Source organism: Dreissena polymorpha, chromosome 2 (genome assembly GCF_020536995.1).
Source record: "Dreissena polymorpha isolate Duluth1 chromosome 2, UMN_Dpol_1.0, whole genome shotgun sequence".
NCBI lineage: Eukaryota > Metazoa > Mollusca > Bivalvia > Myida > Dreissenidae > Dreissena > Dreissena polymorpha.
In genome coordinates, this window is record NC_068356.1 from 38,039,431 (window position 1) to 38,058,104 (window position 18,674).

Genomic DNA, 18,674 nt, shown 5'->3' on the forward strand with positions numbered 1-18,674 from the left:
TTGTGCTCGTTTGTAATGGCGGTTGAATAGTAGAAAATAATCATATTAGTAATATAATGTGTTGTCTGTCGATATGGCATTTGCTTCATGATAACAAACTGCCTAAATATTATTAAGTCTCACTCTTTAATAATTTATAAATGATCTTTGCCAGTACAAACTTGGGTTCTTTGTTGAATGGTCAAGCTTGCTTGTTGAAACTGAGCATATCACTGAGTAGGAGGATTTGTATAAAACAAAGAAGTTTAATAGTTTTTTTAAAGCATTGCCATTATATTTTGTAATAAAAAATGATAATTAACCCTTTCTCACTTGCAAAGTGAAAATTGCTTTATGCAATCAACATAAAACCAAAACAGACTGCGAGTAACCTGCAGACTGTTCAGGTTTTATGCTGTTTGCTGCTCACAAGTATCTTAGGGTTGGAAAAGCCTTTAAAACTTCAAGCTAGTAAGAAATGTCCTTAATTTCATTAGATTTTATATTGGACTACAAATGGGTCAAAATGTGTATCTGAGCAGCAAAGAGTTAAAATGATGAGAAATCACATGGCCATTGTTGTATTGCAGGTATATTCCGAACGACTACCTGGATAGTTTGGACAGTCTGTCAGAGCAGGCCTGTGCAGAGATCAACCATCTGAACATTGAGCTCATTCAGAAGTTGAAGGCCACTGACAGCGCCTTCTCTCTAGGCAAGTACCCAGTTATGTAATCAGCTGAGGCATGATAAGTGTCTTGATATGAGCCGCGCTCTGGGAAAATGGGCTTTAATGCATGTCCAATGAGTTTTGTCAATGACAAAACTTTTCACTTTTATGGTATTTTTCATTTAAAAGAAGTCACTTTTTAGCAACAATCCAATTGAGGTGGAAAGTGCTGTACCAGATAAGTTTGTGCAGATTGTTATCCCCACGCTTTTTGCTTTTTGGGGATATTGTGGTTATCTCTGCCGTCAGTCCGTCTGTCTGTCCATCTGTCTGTAAGTCCTGGCCACTATCTCCTCCTACACTATAAGCACTAGAACCTTGAAACTTACACACATGGTAGCTTTGAGCATATGTGCGACCCTGCACTATTTGGAATTTTTATCTGACCCCTGGGTCAAAAGTTATGGGGGTTGGGGAGGGGCCGGGTCAGAGATTTTCACTCATTTTTTATGTTATTTTACATTAACTTCTTCATTTCTGCACAGATTTACTTCAAATTGATACTGAACCTCTCTTATGACAATACGGTCAATCTCAACTATGCATGGCCCCATTACCAATCCTGGGGCGCCCCGCCCACATAGACCACACCCACCCAAAATTGCCTTTTACTATAATTTCTTAATTTCTACACCGATTCACTTCAAATTGATACTGAAATTCTCTTATGAAAATACGGTCAATCTTAACTATGCATGACAATACGGTCAATCTCAACTATGCATGGCCCCATTACCAACCCTGAGGCGCCCCACCCACATAGCCACTCCCACCCAAAATTGCCTTTTACTATAACTTCTTCATTTCTACACCGATTCACTTCTAATTGATACTTTACTTCTCTTATGACAATACCGTCAATCTCAACTATGCATGGCCCAATTACCAACCCTGGGGTGCCCCGCCCAAATAGGCCACACCCACACAAAATTGCCTTTTACTATAATTTCTTCATTTCTACACCGATTAACTTCTAATTGATACTGAACTATTCTTATGACAATACGGTCAATCTCAACTATGCATAGCCCCATTACCAACCCTGTGGCGCCCCCCCCACATAGGCCACACCCACCCAAAATTGCCTTTTACTTAACTTCTTCATTTCTACACAGATTCACTTCTAATTGATACTGAACTTCTCTTATGACAATACGGTCAATCTCAACTATGCATGGCCCCATTACCACCCTGGGGCGCCCCTGGGTCAAACATGCAGCGTGGGGATACGTGTCGGCCTCTGTAGCGCCATTTCTAGTTAAATCTAATCTGAGACTACACTTTACCTACAGGGAATAATCTACATGTGCGTCCCGCGTCTTTGACGCACAAATATCGAAATAGACCATCGTTTGGAAATATGTGCGTCCACTCGGACGCATTGCTGAACTGTATCCGTTAACGCAAACGCGAATCACGATAAGTACGAACCATCTTGTGAATGAGTCAAAAGTGTAGCAATGAACGCTGAGTTTAACTGAATGAGGCTTGAAGACTCCAGCAAGTCTTTTGATTGGCTCTTGTCGAGCCGCTGATGTATAATACGAACCTATTAGAATCGACCTTTAAAATAGAATGTGTTATGATATTTTCTCGAGTCCCCGGATGAAAACCTGCTTTAACTTTGTGTAACTTAGTCATAAATAATACAGAAAAAATGCCTCCGAAATAAGGTGTTGAAGCTTAATCCAAAACAAATCTAAACTTTAATAATGGTAGGTCAACGGCTCGCAATTTAGACGTAAACAATAATATTATCAAGCTCGCAATTCGGATGTTAACAATAATATTATCATCGATTTATATCAAGTTGAAATGTTATAACAGGTTACATTCATGTAACATAATGTTATAGCCTATGTAAAGGAAAACAAGATAGTGATAACTCTGAATTTGTTTTTTTTTTTGGTTTCAATAAGTTTTTGAGATTATTAAATGTTTAATGCAAGTATAGTTATTGAGCTAGTGTGATTTAGACATATTTTCTTCACTACTTGGTATCTTTCAAAATTTGGGACCCATTCTTTTTTAAGGTGGACTCATTAAATTTGGCCTGGGACTCATTGGTCTAAAATCTGCGAGTTCAGGGACCCATAGATAGTAAATTCTAGATTATTCCCTGTACCTACATTCATTAAGCCTCATTTTCCCAGATAAAGGCTCATATCTGTATGTCAAATGATTATTTAATTAGTCCCCTACCGGTTTCATCGGAGGGGACTTATTGTTTTGTATCCGTCCGTCCGTCACACTTTTCTGGATCCTACAATAACTCTAAAAGTTCTTAATATTTTTTCAGGAAACTTGGAATATGGATAGATGGCAATATGGACATTATGCACGTCATTTCATTTTGTTCCTACGTCAAAAATTGTGGTTGCTATGGCAACAAATATAATAGAAATACTGCTGAAAATGGTGTTTTTTTTCTGGATCCTGCGATAACTCTAAAAGTTCTTAATATTTTTTCATGAAACTTGGAATATGGATAGATGGCAATATGGACATTATGCACGTCATTTCATTTTGTTCCTACGTCAAAAATTCTGGTTGCTATGGCAACAAATAGACTAGAAATACTGCTGAAAATGGTGTTTTTTCTGGATCCTGCGATAACTTTCAAAGTTCTTAATTTTTTTTTCATGAAACTTGAAACATGGATAGATGGCAATATGGACATTTTGCACGTCATTTAATTTTGTTTCTACGTAAAAAATTCTGGTTGCTATGGCAACAAATATACTACAAATAATGCTGAAAATGGTGGTTTTCTGGATCCTGCGATAACTTTAAAAGTTCTTTTTTTTCATGAGACTTGGAACATGGATAGATGGCAATATGGACATTATGCACGTCATTTCATTTTGTTCCTACGTCTAAAATTCTGGTTGCTATGGCAACAAATAGACTAGAAATACTGCTGAAAATGGTGTTTTTCTGGATCCTGCGATAACTTTAAAAGTTCTTAATATTTTTTCATGAAACTTGGAACATGGATAGATGGCAATATGGACATTATGCACGTCATTTCATTTTGTTCCTATGTCAAAAATTCTGGTTGCTACGGCAACAAATAAAAAAATATTCTGACAATGGTGGAATTTCTGACAATGGTGGAGCCGGTAGGGGTATTTTATTGCTTGGCAATAGTCTTGTTAATTATTCTCTAGATTAAGTGCTCCCTTTGTCCAGTTGCAATATTATCAAGATCCGTTTCATCAAGTTATGTTTCATTCTGTTAAGTGTCAGCTCTATTACATGGTGCTTACTTTACAAATTAGCCATTTGAAAAATAAGCCAAGAACAACAAAATTTTAAAAGTCATTTCCATTGGGCTGTTAGTTTAAATTCATTTAAACTCAGTTAATAGATAGGTCGAATTTTTAAATGGGATCTTAATAAACCAGTTGACAATCAAAGATTGTTTTGCCTTTTTGTTTTGTCCTTGCTTGTTTGTCAGGAGATTTACAGAAAACACATGATGGGTTAAATCAATCCTGAATTGAAAAGCATCTGTAAATCGGACAAGGCTAAAGGAAATTCAAATCAGAAAAAGCTCTGGTTGACCTAGTACTTGTATCATTAATAGGCTTTGCTTACAATGTTTAAGTACAAAACTACCTAATATTGCTTTCATATTATAAAAAAAGTATATACACAAATACACTGTTCTTTTATATTTTTCTGACAAATAGAGTGAAAAGCCTAAACATTTGTTTAAGCCTATTAGGCCTATAAATGAGGAGAGTTCTCCTACCCTTTGCAGGGTTCACATCCGAGGACCTGGCGTGTGTGAAGTTTGGCCTCATCACGGAGGACACTGACGTCACTGAGCTGATATCGCTGGTCCAGACCACTGGCAAGGAGGTGGAAGAGTCAGCCAGGGTACGTACTACATGTGAGCAGCATTCTGGGATAACTGGGCTTTAAACATGTGCGTAAAGTGTCAGCCCAGATTAGCCTGTGCAGTCTGCACTGGTTCTGCTTTTATAATAAACTTGCTTTATTTGAAAACGTCTCTGATAAGCCTATGCACAGGCTAATCAGGGGATTGTATTCCAGAAGCATCTTAAGTTAAATTTTATTCTTATCCTTAAATTGGGAAATTTTCTTAAGTGTTTCATTTCATATTGCAATAGATTGGCATCAACGTATTCATTTAAATAACATCATTATGCCACTGTTATTTTAGGATTACCAAAAAATATGTGTTTCTTTATTTATTAAAGAAAAACAAAACATTGCAATTTTGAACTTAAGTGAAATTACTTAAGAAATGACTTAAGATGTTTCTGGAATACCTCCCCAGGACAACATTTTTTGCACATTCATATAGCCCAATTTTCTCAGAACAAATAATCAAGCCCCTAGCAGGGATTATTATACAATCATAAGTTAAACAGGTTAAATTGGCATAAGAACATCTTAGATGAACAATTATTGGTTTTTCAGCTCACCTGAGCACATTGTGCTCATGGTGAGCTTTTGAGATCGCCTTTTGTCCGTCGTGTGGATTATATGAAATAATCCAGATATAAGTGTATTTAAATATATCATCACCTTGCAATTTTTATGCCCCCCTTCGAAGAAGAGGGGGTATATTGTTTTGCACATGTTGGTCCATCGGTCGGTCCGTCGGTCGGTCCGTCCACCAAATGGTTTCCGGATGATAACTCAAGAAGGCTTAGGCCTGGGATCAGGAAAGTTCATAGGTACATTGATCATGACTGGCAGATGACCCCTTTTTATGTCCCCCACTATAGTAGTGGGGGACATATTGTTTTTGCCCTGTCTGTCTGTCTGTTGGTCTGTTGGTCTGTCTGTTGGTCTGTTGGTCTGTTTGCGCCAACTTTAACATTTTGCAATAACTTTTGCTATATTGAAGAAAGCAACTTCATATTTGGCATGCATGTGTATCTCATGAAGCTGCACATTTTGAGTGGTGAAAGGTCAAGGTCAAGGTCATCCTTCAAGGTCAGAGGTCAAATATATGTGGCCAAAATTGCTCATTTTATGAATACTTTTGCAATATTGAAGTTAGCAACTTGATATTTGGCATGCATGTGTATCTCATGGAGCTGCACATTTTGAGTGGTGAAAGGTCAAGGTCAAGGTCATCCTTCAAGGTCAGAGGTCAAATATATTTGGCCAAAATCGCTCATTTTATAAATACTTTTGCAATATTGAAGATAGCAACTTGATATTTGGCATGCATGTGGATCTCACGGAGCTGCACATTTTGAGTGGTGAAAGGTCAAGGTCAAGGTCATCCTTCAAGGTCAGAGGTCAAATATATGTGGCCCAAATCACTTATTTTATGAATACTTTTGCAATATTGAAGATAGCAACTTGATATTTGGCATGCATGTGTATCTCATGGAGCTGCACATTTTGAGAGGTGAAAGGTCAAGGTCATCCTTCACAAGGTCAAGGTCATCCTACAATGTCAAACATCATATAGGGGGACATAGTGTTTCACAAACACATCTTGTTATTTTCAGGCCACTAGGTCAAGGTCACAGGGAATCAAAACAGTAAAATGGGGTCACAGTGATTCAAAACAGTACAATTGGTTTCTGGATAATAACTCAAGAACGCTTAAGCCTGGGATCAGGAAAGTTTATGGGGACATTGGTCATGACCGACAGATGACCCCTATTGATTTTCTGGACACAATGGTCAAGGTCACAGTGACTTGAAACAGTAAAATGGTTTCCGGATGATAACTCACGAATGCTTAGGACTAGGATCAGGAAAGTTCATAGGGACAATCATACTCTAACGTATTTACTACAACTGACAGCCTATTTGGGGGGCATGTGTGTTTTACAAACAGCCCTTGTTATAACTATTAATAATCCAACACTTGCAGTTTTTGACGATAAATGTGTTTTAAGAATTTTGTTAAAACAAACGTTCACCATTTTTTAGAAATATACAGGAAGTTGGTATATCAGAACTACTCAGCCTTTCCCAAAAAGCCGAAATTTATTCATTCTTTCAAAGATGAATTACAATTGCAAATAATTGGGACTGAACATGCGTGAATCATGTGTTTAATATCAATGCACCGGTAACTTAGAGCTCTTAACCGTTAACTTAACCTTTGTTCTCAGTAAAACATTCAAAAGGCTGAGCTATGCACATGCTATTAAGCAGTTGGTTCGGCATGTTAAGTAAGACAAAGGAAACCAATTTTATCGACAATAAGTGTTGTTTTATGGCTTCTTTACAGGAAGCAGCTTTCCTTTGTTATTCAAGTGGTTGCATCCACAAGATTTACTGTATTGCTATAGTAAAAACCTTGTTACTCACATTTATAGTCCGATCTTCATGAAACTGGGTCAGAACTTTTGTTCTAATGATATCTGGATGAGTTTGAACATTGGTTTTAGATGTCTTTATTATCTTGATATATCTGGTATCAAATTATTGGCAAAATAAGTCGAAACATACAACCACCACATTTTGAGTAATATTGTCTTGCAGACAAGTAGAATTTTGTAACCTACTTGCTGTGGACCAGTGAATAATTTTAATATGTGCACAGGCCTGCATGTATTGCCATTTAACTCATTCCCCCAAAAGAAGCAAGTGAAAATAGCTATATGCAAACAGCATAAAACCAGAACAGCCTGCGAGTAACTGGCAGTCTGTTCAGGTTTTATGCTGTTTGCTGCTCATCAGTATTTAAGGGTTGGAAATGAAGCCTTAAAAACTTGACTTTAGTAAGAAAGGCCTTTAATTAAATTTATTTCTCTAAGGGACTACAAATGCGTAAAAATACATATATAAGTGGTAAAGGTCAAGATTACAATTTGCACACTTTCATAACTGAATCGCCCCTGTGATATGTTCCAGTACCTGGAGTCAATGTCTGAGCTGGTGATGAAGGGCATAGAGGAGGCAAACAAGGACCTGGAGTATGAGAAGCAGCATAAACTGCAGCAGGAGGTACAAGACACACAGCTGGAAATTCATTTCCATGATTTTCTCTTATCATAAATCTTGGCGGAAAGTGTTGTCCATGATTAGCCTGTACATACTGCACAGGCTAATCTGGTAAAACTCTTTGCGCACATGCATTCAGCCTCATTTTCCTAGAGTGAGGCTCTATTGTGCATTGCAAGCAGCACAAACTACAGCAGGAGATAGGAGGCATGCACTGAAATGACTCAATGTTGTGTTACTTTATTTGTATTCAATATCAGCTGTCAATTTATTCCCATAATTTTGTTCTGCTTTCTTCAGTTACAATTGAATATTGTGCCTCGTCAACATTCACTAAAGATTACAGAGTACTTTAGTTGGAGTCTGTTGGTTCGTTTGTCTGTCCATTTAGGTATTTACCAAATTTCATGAAAATGTCTGTAAAAATATCTTAGTTTAGTTTAAAGCCATAACCAGCTTAATAGGTCGAAAGTTTCAGTTAATGTCCTTATACCACCTAAAATTGCCTGTGTAGATTTTTCCTTTCTTTTAGTTGAGCAGTTTGCAAAACATTATGAAAATGCAGCTTAAATTTTCAGCCAAGTTTAAGATTGTACCCAATTGTGTTTGAACTCTAAAGTTACTGTATGGTCTTTAATCATGTTTTACTTCATAGCAAGGTGGCTTTAAACCCTAGAAGGGCATAACTGAAAAATAGTCTTGTAAGTTATTTACAGGAGACGACTGACATCCGGATGACTTCATGTTTACTGTAAATGTTGTTTTTGTGTGTGGCAGGGTTTCCTGAGGCAGCTGCCCATGATCAGCTCTGTCCTCAACTGGTGGTCACCTCCGCCCAAAGACGTGGAGAGAGGACGCACTTTTAACCTGTTGTCAGGTGAGAAATATCATCGCGCAAGCCAGCGCCTCTGCTGATATTTGTGACTTTTTGTGATGTTGTTGCATCATGTGTGTGTATTAATAGCAAGTATTAGATTAGTGTCTTTGTGTAGTTGAAATATTCCCAACTTGTTAAAGTATACAGTCAGAGGCTAGCCATTGAGGTTTTTTAGATTAGTACAATAAATTAAAAGACACTTATGTAACATGTACTAGTCTATTAATCTGCAAACAGTTAATACTCTACTTATCCTACCATATCTTTTTTTTATTTGACTCACAAAATATTGCATTAGTTGTTAATAACAGTACCAACAATGTATTAAATTAATTGAATCTAACCTTGTTCAGTATTATCAAATCTATCGTAATTACTTTAAGTTTTTGTACACTTAAAAATAATAAAAAATGTTTGTGTCCAAAAATTAAGATACGAAAAATATTGTAAAATTTAATTGTCCGAAAATTTAGAGACATATATGTTGTTGTTTTTTCAATTATTATGTAGAAATAAAACCAATTAATAAATGTTCAATAATTGTATTGTGTTTTACTCTCAATCTCTGCTTTAAACAAAATACAACTTCACTTATTTGCAATCCCTTACCTGAAATGGTAAATATAAAACATTATAAAAAAAACAACATACTGCTTCCTGAAGACAATATCATTTCAAATGCTGTTGGGTGAAACCATTGGTAATGACCGGTATACATGGTAATCTACCCAATAAGGCAATTGTTATGGTCCAATGCCCTCAGGGCATTCTGTGCCAGGTTTTATTACCTTAATCCGGTTGATTGAAGGGTCCCAGATAAGCGAAAACAGGACAGAAATATTATATAAATATTACATATCTGACAGAGTGACAGTAAATTTGTCAACTTGAGGAAATACTCTCAACTGAGGCAAAGTTGAGGTTGACAGTATTTTTCTGAAAGTTGACAAATTTACTGTCACCCTGTCAGACATGTAATATTAATTTTATTATACAGAAAAAAACTATTGTGAATAAAAGTGAAGTATAATAAATTAAAAAAGCGCTGTAAAATATGCTGTTCGAAAAATTGGAGTCGTTAATTATGGCGAAAAAACCTGTATGTCAGAAAATAAAGTCACGAAAAATAATTATTTGGATAAAAAGGAAGGTGTCTGAAAGATTAGTGTGTCCGAAAACTTAGAGTAATAACGGTATTTGTGATCTTTCTGCCACCTGAAATTGTCCTTTACTATTCCATTCAAAATCCATGATAATGATTCCAGATCTAATGTGATCTCTATTAAGAGTATTATGTTCATCTTTTAACCATAATGAAATCAGCCATAACATACACTTGCGATCTTTTACAAGAGCGGGTATTGTGTTTTTGCCAGGTGTGATTGCCTCCACTGAGGAGACATACAAGTACAAGATGCAGCTGCAAAAGGAAGTTCCCTCACCCTCCAGTGTTCAGCGCTCCAGAACGTCTTCAAACTCAGGTTAGATATAGCTAGACAACATTGACCAAGCACAGTACAGTTTTTAGCTCACCTGAGCACAACGTGCTCATTGTGAGCTGTTGTGATCGCTTTTTGTCCGTCGTGCATCGTGTGTTGTGCGTCGTGAGCCGTCAACATTTGCCTTGTTAACTCTCTAGAGGCCACATTTATTGTCCAATCTTCATGAAATTTGGTAAGAATATTGGTCTCAATGATATCTCGGATGACTTTGAAAATGGTTACGTTTGCTTGAAAAACATGGCTGCCAAGGGGCAGGGCATTTTTCCTTATATGGCTATATATGGCTATAGTAAAATCTTGTTAACACTCTAGAGGCCACATTTATTGTCTGATCTTCATGAAACTTTTTCAGAAGATTCATCCCAATAATACGCTATCTTGGACAAGTTCGAAAATGATGCCGGTTGGTTGAAAAACATGGCCGCCAGGGGGCTGGGCATTTTCCCTTATATGGCTATTTTAAAACCTTGTTAACACTCTAGAGGCCACATTCATTTTCTGATCTTCATGAAACTTGCTCAGAAGATTTGTCCCAATGATATCTTGGACGAGTTCAAAAATGGTAACCTTTGCTTCAAAAACATGGCTGCCAAGGGGCGGAGCATTTTTAACCAGGTTTTCCGAAGGAAAAAACTGGTTATAAGATTGGCAAATGCAGGAGGGCTGGCTGGCTGGCTGGCGGAACAAGCTTGTGTCCGCTCTCTTTTTCAAGTTTTTTCATCCGATCTTCACCAAACTTGGTCAGAAGTTGTATCTACATGATGTCTAGGTCAAGTTTGAATATGGATCATGCCGGCTCAAAAATTAGGTCATGGGGTCACTTAGTGCGTTTTTAGCTCACCTGTCACGAAGTGACATGGTGAGCTTATGTGACCGAGTGATGTCCGGCTTCCGTTGTGTGTGCGTGCGTGTGTGCGTGCGTCTGTCAACAATTTGTTTGTGTAGACAGTAGAGGTCACAGTTTTCATCTAATCTTTATGAAATTTGGTCAGAATGTTTATCTTGATGAAATCTGGGTTGGGAATATATTTGGGTCATCTGGGGTCAAAAACTAGGTCTCTAGGTCAAAAACTAGGTCACTAGGTGAAATAATAGAAAAACCTTGTATAGACAATAGAGGTCGCAGTTTTCATCCAATCTTTATGAAATTTAGTCAGAATGTTTATCTTGATAAAATCTGGGTTGGGATTGTATTTGGGTCATCTTGGGTCAAAAACTAGGTCACTAGGTCAAATAATAGAAAAACCTTGTGTAGACAATAGAGGTCACAGTTTTCATCCAATCTTCATGAAATTTGGTCAGAATGTTTGTCTTGATGAAATCTGGGTTGGGATTGTATTTGGGTCACCTGGGGTCAAAAACTAGGTCAATATGTCAAATATTAGAAAAACCTTGTGTAGACAATAGAGGTCACAGTTTTCATCCAATCTTTATGAAATTTGGTCAGAATGTTTATCTTGATGAAAACTGGGTTGAGATTGTATTTGGTTAGTCAGGTGAGCGATTCAGGGCCATCATGGCCCTATTGTTAAACATTCAGCATGGTGTCCGCTCTAATTCAAGTAGTTCTGTTCTTCACCAAACTTGGTCAGAAGTTTTATCTGGATGATCTTAAGGCCGAGTTTAAACATGGGCCTTGCCGGGTCAAAAACTAGGTCACGGGGTCGCTTAGTGGGTTTTAAACATTGAGAATGGTTTTCGCTCTCACATTTAAATACTTTTCATCCGATCTTCACCAAACTTTGTCACAAGTTTTATCTAGATGATCTTAAGGCCAAGTTCGAACTCAGTGATGAACAATCAGTAGCAATGCACATTTTGAGTTGTATTTGTTTCCCTTTATCAGACTTTTTTTTTATTGAAAACCTGGCTTTGTGACAATTTTGTCCCTTGTTCAATCTTATGGCTATAGTAAAATCTTGTTAACACTCTAGAGGCCACATTTATTGTCCAATCTTCATGAAACTTGGTCAGAAGATTCATCCCAAAAATATCTTAGAAGAGTTTGACAATGATGCCGGTTGGTTGAAAAACATGGCCGCCAGGGGGCGGGGCATTTTTCCTAATATGGCTATAGTAAAACCTTGTTAACACTCTAGAGACAACATTTATTTTCCGATCTTCATGAAACTTGGTCAGAAGATTTGTCCCAATGATATCTTGGATGAGTTCAAAAATGGTAACCTTGGCTTGAAAAACATGGCCACCAGGGGCGGAGCATTTTTCATTATATAGCTATATATGGCTATAGTAAAATCTTGTTAACACTCTAGAGGCCATATTTATTGTCCAATCTTCATGAAACTTGGTCAGAAGATTCATCCCAATAAAAGCTTGGACAAGTTAAAAAAATGATGCCCTTTGGTTGAAAAACATGGCCGCCAGGGGGCGGGGCATTTTTTTCCTTATATGGCTATAGTAAAACCTTGTTAACACTCTAGAGGCCACATTTATTTCCAATCTTCATGAAATATGGTCAGAAGATTTGTCTTATTGATTTCTTGGATGAGTTCGAAAATGGTTGAAAAACGTGGGTGCCAAGGAGCGGGGCATTTATCCTTATATGGCTTATATGGCTATAGTAAAATCTTGTTAACACTGTAGAGGCCACATTTATAGTCCGATCTTCATGAAACTCGGTCAGAAGATTCATCCCAATAATATCTTAAACAAGTTTTAAAATGATGCCGGTTGGTTGAAAAACATGCCCATTACGGGGTGGGACATTTTTCCTTATATGGCTATAGTAAAGTTAACACTCTACAGGTCACAATTATTTTCCGATCATCATGAAACTTGGTCAGAAGATTTGTCCCAATGATATCTTGGATGAGCTTGAAAATAGTTTTGGTTGCTTTAAAAATATGGCCACCATGGGCAGGGCATTTTTCCTTATATGGCTATATATGGCTTTAGTAAAACCTTGTTAACACTCTAGAGGCCACATTTATTGTCCAATATTCATGAAATTTTGTCAGATGATTGGTCTCAATGATATTTTAGATAAATTCGAAAATAATTATGTTTGCTTGAAAAACATGGCTTCCAAGGGGCGGGGCATTTTTCATGGCTATAGTAAAATCTTGTTAACTCTCTAGAGGCCACATTTACTGTCCGATCTTCATGAAACTTGGTCAGAAAATTAATCCCGATAATATCTTGGAAGAGTTGAAAAATGATGCCGGTTGTTTAAAAAACATGGCTGCCAGGGGTGGGGCATTTTTCCTTATTTGGCTATTGTAAAAACCTTGTTAACACTCTAGAGGCCACATTTATTTTCTGATCTTCATGAAGCTTGGTCAGAAGATTTGTCCCAATAATATCTGGTTATCTCAGGTGAGCAACTTTGGGCCTTTCAGGCCCTCTTGTTTAATATGGGCCGTGCTCTGTAAAAAGGGGGTTAAATGCATGTGCGTGAAGTGTGGTCCCACAGGCTAATCAGGGACGAAACATTTCGCTTTCATGATATTTTCTGTTTATAGAAAGTCTTTTCTTAGCACAGGCTAATCTGGAACAACACTTTAGGCACATGCATTTAACCCCCTTTTCACAGAGCATGGCCCATATATTTGTTAATAATATATTATTAATAGAGAATATTTTATATGTTTGGTGTGTGTGTATGTGTGCCGATAGATAAAACCACTGTTATGGAATTTGTTTTTAAGGGGTTCTCTTTTTAATGAAAATCCGATGTACTTGGAAAGTGTTGTCCTAGATTAGTTGGAATGACTCTTTACGGACATGCATTTAGCCCAGTATTCCCGGAATACGTCTCATAAAAAGGCCCTGTACTAAGTTTCTTCCACTTTTTGTTCCAGGGTCAATATCCAGCCAGACAAGCCTGGAAAAGACTCCCACAAAGCCCTCCCCAGGACCCCAACGTGCAAGCCCCGTTTCCCCGGCAACCCAGCTTGTAACCCCTGGTTCTGCAGGGACCAAGTCTGCAGCAAGTGTGAAGGCTGACCTTGTGAACTCCATTAATGAGGGTGACCTTTCTGAAGGGCATGAATCTCAACCAGCGCTAAATGGGAATCTGAGGTCAGTGTTTTATGTGGCAAATGCGAGGGTTGAATGTTATACAGTATTGTCTAAATGGAACACAGGAAAATGATATTCATAATTATTTGTTACAGTGCTCATATGTATATCTACACATACCTTCAGGTACAATTTGTAACTGAAATGGAAACAGCTGGTATACATTAGGCTTGTAATGTTGCTGCAGCTGCTTTCTGTGAGGTTTATTTGGTTTTCAAAAGACCAATTTTTTTTATCACAAAAAGTGGGATTTTTATGCCCCCGGATTGAATGATCGGGGGTATATTGTTTTTGGCCTGTCTGTCTGTCCAAAACTTTAACCTTGGTTAAAGTTTTGCGTTAACTTTTGCAATATTGAAGATAGCAACTTGATATTTGGCGTGCATGTGTATCTCATGGAGCTGCACATTTTGAGTGGTGAATGGTCAAGGTCATCCTTCAAGGTCAAAGGTCAAATATATGGCTTCAAAGCGGCGCAATAGGGGGCATTGTGTTTCTGACAAACACATTTCTTGTTTTCAATATGTAGATGCTTATAGGTTTTATTGATCAAAGCCATTCTCTTATTGTGCACAGAATCTACAGAGAATTATATACAGTCCAACCCCTCTTAAGCAGCCAGTCAAGGGAATTAGCTAAATTGGCTGCTTAAGCGGGGTGGCCTCTTAAGAGGGGGTTGGGTCATAGGGAGTCTGGAGTTGATGAGTGCATGGCCAACTGTTCAATTTTTGTATAAACAAAATGGTAAATATGTGTACATGTACTAAACAGAATTAATATTGAAATCATTGTTAATATAAAACAAATATAAATGTTTTGTTTTATTCCCAAATGAGAATAATAATTTGTAATCCGAAACACACCCCCGGTTGTTTAATGTTAACGAGATGTTTACAAATTCTAGCATCGTGTATTTTCTTTGTCCTGACAAAAGCGCGCGAAAATTATGCACCAATGTACAATGTCACGCCATACCCATGGTTCGAAAGCATGCGTGTATTGATTATTGGATAAAAACTTTGTAGCACAGAGAACATGTTGATCAGTTGATTTCGGTTAAAAGTTTTGTTGTTCTTTTTAACTTTTAATTAGCCGATAATTGTCATAAATGTGTGCTTGAAATAGTATGAGCTACAAATAATAAATTATAAATTAAGAATCTCCTTTCCAGTAATAATAGGTGATATTCGCACGTGCGGAAACAAAAAGATCAAACGGTCGCATATTGCTTTTAACCCGATAACCCGATAATCCGCCGCTAATTAATTGCAATTTGCAAACTGACTGTCAAAATGTTTATCACACATCACGCTTCAGTACTACAGAGCCTAAACCGCAGACTGGAAGTACGTATCGATTTTTTTGCCGCTGCGTCTGTGTAATTTTGCCAATGTACATGACTGACTTACTTGCGCGTGACCACTCATGGGGGGAATTTAACATTTGGGATGCAAAATTGCTGGCCGCTGGCCGGAGAAACGGGGTTACCGCTTAAGAGGGGTGCATTATATAGTGTTTATTGACGGTCGCGGCACAGACCGGCCGCCTACACGGGGTGACCGGCGATGAGGGGTGACCGGAAGTAGGGGTTGGACTGTATAGAACATATACATTATAGAACATATATTCAGATATGAATATGTGAAAATATTGACATTGTATGTTGAAACACATTACCGTCAGAACAACAGACATTGTTAAATGTATTCAAGGTACATACACTATGATATGTGTTAACCTCATGCACAATGCACAGTATGCTACAACAAAGTAACCCATGTATATACATGTATATTATGTATTGTTCTTTCAGGCTTAATCTGGAGAACTGAGACACAAGGACAGCTTAATAGAGATGTGTGACAGTTCATATCAAAACAGTGCATACAACTTATGGATTCCAAGAGTTTTTGTGGGATATTATGTGCATCACTACATGTATTATGGGAATTGTGTACAAGGTTGACATATTGATGTTTAAAGAGGTATATTTATGGAGGTATGTATCTGGTTTTAAGTGCATTTGCAAGAGGTTTTTGTAGTGCAATTTTATCCTTGTTTTTCATTGTTAATATGAAAATTTAAACACTGAAAATTAATGAAATTGACATGTTGTTGGTTTTTGTTATAGAAGTACAGTTATCATCAAAATATTGTTTGCTCTGTAATTATATTGTGTTCTAGCATTTTGTGTTAAATTCTTGTTTTTTATGCTCCCTTTTCGAAGGAAAGGTGGCATATAGTGATCGGACTGTCCGTCTGTCTGTCTTTCCGTCACACTTTGCGTTAAGGTTTCGAAAAATGCTCATAACTTCTATGTCCCATGAGATATAACCTTTATATTTGGTATGCATGTATATATGGACAAAGCCTTTCCATATGCACACAAATTTTTACCCCTGTGACCTTGACCTTGAACTTAGGGTCCGCGTTTAGGTTTCGAAATCTGCGTTTAGGTTTCGAAAAATGCTCATAACTTCTATGTCCCTTAAGATATAATCTTCATATTTGGTTTTCATGTGTATATGGACAAGGCCTTTTCATATGCACACAAAATTTTACCCCTGTGACCTTGATCTTGAACTTAGGGTCCGCGTTTAGGTTTCGAAATCTGCGTTTAGGTTTTGAAAAATGCTCATAACTTCTATGTCCCTTGAGAAATAACCTTCATATTTGGTACGCATGTGTAGATGGACAAGGCCTTTCCATACGCACACAATTTTTTACCCCTGTGACCTTGACCTTGAACTTAGGGTCCGCGTTTAGGTTTCGAAATCTGCGTTTAGGTTTTGAAAAATGCTCATAACTTCTAGGTCCCTTGAGATATAACCTTAATATTTGGTATGCATGTGTATATGGACAAGGCCTTTCCATAAGCAGACAAAATTTTACCCCTGTGACCTTGACCTTGAACTTAGGGTCCGTGTTTAGGTTTGAAATCCGCGTTTAGGTCTCAAAAAATGCTCATTACTTTTATGTCCCTTGAGATATAACCTTCATATTTGGTATACATGTGTATTTAGACAAGGCCTTTCCATACGCATACAAATTTTTACCCCTGTTACCTTGACCTTGAACTTAGGGTCCGCGTTTAGGTTTCGAAATCTGCGTTTAGGTTTGGAAAAATGCTCATAACTTCTATGTCCCTTGAGATATAACCTTCATATTTGGTATGCATGTGTATATGGACAAAGCCTTTCCATACGCACACATTTTTTTACCCCTGTGACCTTGACCTCGGGGTCCGCGTTTAGGTTTTGAAAAATGCTCATAATTTCTATTTCCCTTGAGATATAACCTTCATATTTGGTATGCATGTGTATATGGACAAGGCCTTTCCATACGCACAAATTTTTTTACCCCTGTGACCTTGACCTTGAAGTTAGGGTCCGCGTTTAGGTTTTGAAATCTGCGTTAAGGTTTTGAAAAATGCTCATAACTTCTATGTCCCTTAAGATATAACCTTCATATTTGGTATGCATGTGTATACGGACAAGGCTTTTCCATACGCACACAAATTTTGACCCCTGTGACCTTGAACTTAGGGTCCGCGTTTAGGTTTCGAAATCTGTGTTTAGGTTTCGAAAAAAGCTCATAACTTCTATCAAGCGTTTATAGGGGGCATAAGTCATCCTATGGTGACAGCTCTTGTTCTAATCTATTAATACATTTTTGGATAAGTCTTTTACCATCCCATGGCTTCCATATAATGTATGTGGATATTGAAAAAAACAGTTACCGTTACCATTACATTAATTTTTAAGTAAGACACACAGTGTTTTTGCTTTAAAACACACAAGTATCCATATAATTTATTTATTTATTTTACTTTATTTGTGTAAGTTGTGCAAAAAGGATTCAGAAAAAAACATGTTTGTAAATGGTTGCAAAATGTCATTTAATATTACAAATAATTGGATTATTTGTTTCTTTTGTTTGCATTTCTACTATCCAAAAGTACCTTGTAGATCATTTATTATCAAAACCTTCAAAAATCCATTCCAATATTGCTGTGATACTATTTTGTAATATTGACAGTGAATATTATGTTTGATGTTTAGAATTGTTTTGCATATAGATATATTTATAATTATTATATTGAAACTGTTGGAACTGACACAAAATCAGATTTATTTGTGAGTTGATAGTTGCAGAATCAATATTTTATTCACTGCTACATTTGTTTTAATATATATTCATTTATTTATGTCTTTTTCTATTATGGGCAAACTCTTAATAAATATAAAACTACACTTGTGTTTTGGTAATATATCTGTACATGCAATATATCACAAAAGTTGCACCTTGTACATGTACACACCACAGTTATTTTTCACAGAATACATGATTGTCTGCTTTGTCTTTATTACAAATAAACTATGTTTGTTTTGGGCTGGACATTTCACAGAATAGACCAAATTAAAGTACTCACTCATTTGTTCATGTCAGTGTTACTATGACAGGTATTCATTTGAAACCTTCTGATCAGGGAGGCGGAAAACTACAACGGGCGAGGCATGGTCAGGGGTGATAACCCCAAAAAAGGGTTAGGGTAAGGGTTAGGGTTAGGGTTAGGTGTCGGGTTAGGGTTAGG

General features: G+C 37.1%; 1 protein-coding gene across 3 annotated transcripts in view; it reads left to right on the top strand.

Annotated features, from left to right (window-relative positions):
* The window catches only part of LOC127866658 (putative pyridoxal-dependent decarboxylase domain-containing protein 2), a 55,470-nt gene extending 37,137 nt beyond the window's left edge, over positions 1-18,333 (top strand). For 2 of the 3 annotated variants that reach the window (XM_052407372.1, XM_052407373.1), the window contains 7 exons: positions 570-694; positions 4,476-4,594; positions 7,571-7,663; positions 8,438-8,537; positions 9,914-10,018; positions 13,861-14,080; positions 15,894-18,333. In XM_052407372.1, the coding sequence (XP_052263332.1) occupies positions 570-694; positions 4,476-4,594; positions 7,571-7,663; positions 8,438-8,537; positions 9,914-10,018; positions 13,861-14,080; positions 15,894-15,912 (781 nt within the window). In that variant the 3' untranslated portion in view covers positions 15,913-18,333. The remainder of the gene's footprint in view (positions 1-569; positions 695-4,475; positions 4,595-7,570; positions 7,664-8,437; positions 8,538-9,913; positions 10,019-13,860; positions 14,081-15,893) is intronic. The other variant, XR_008043062.1, reaches the window with a different exon arrangement.
* Positions 18,334-18,674: the final 341 nt, after the last annotated feature.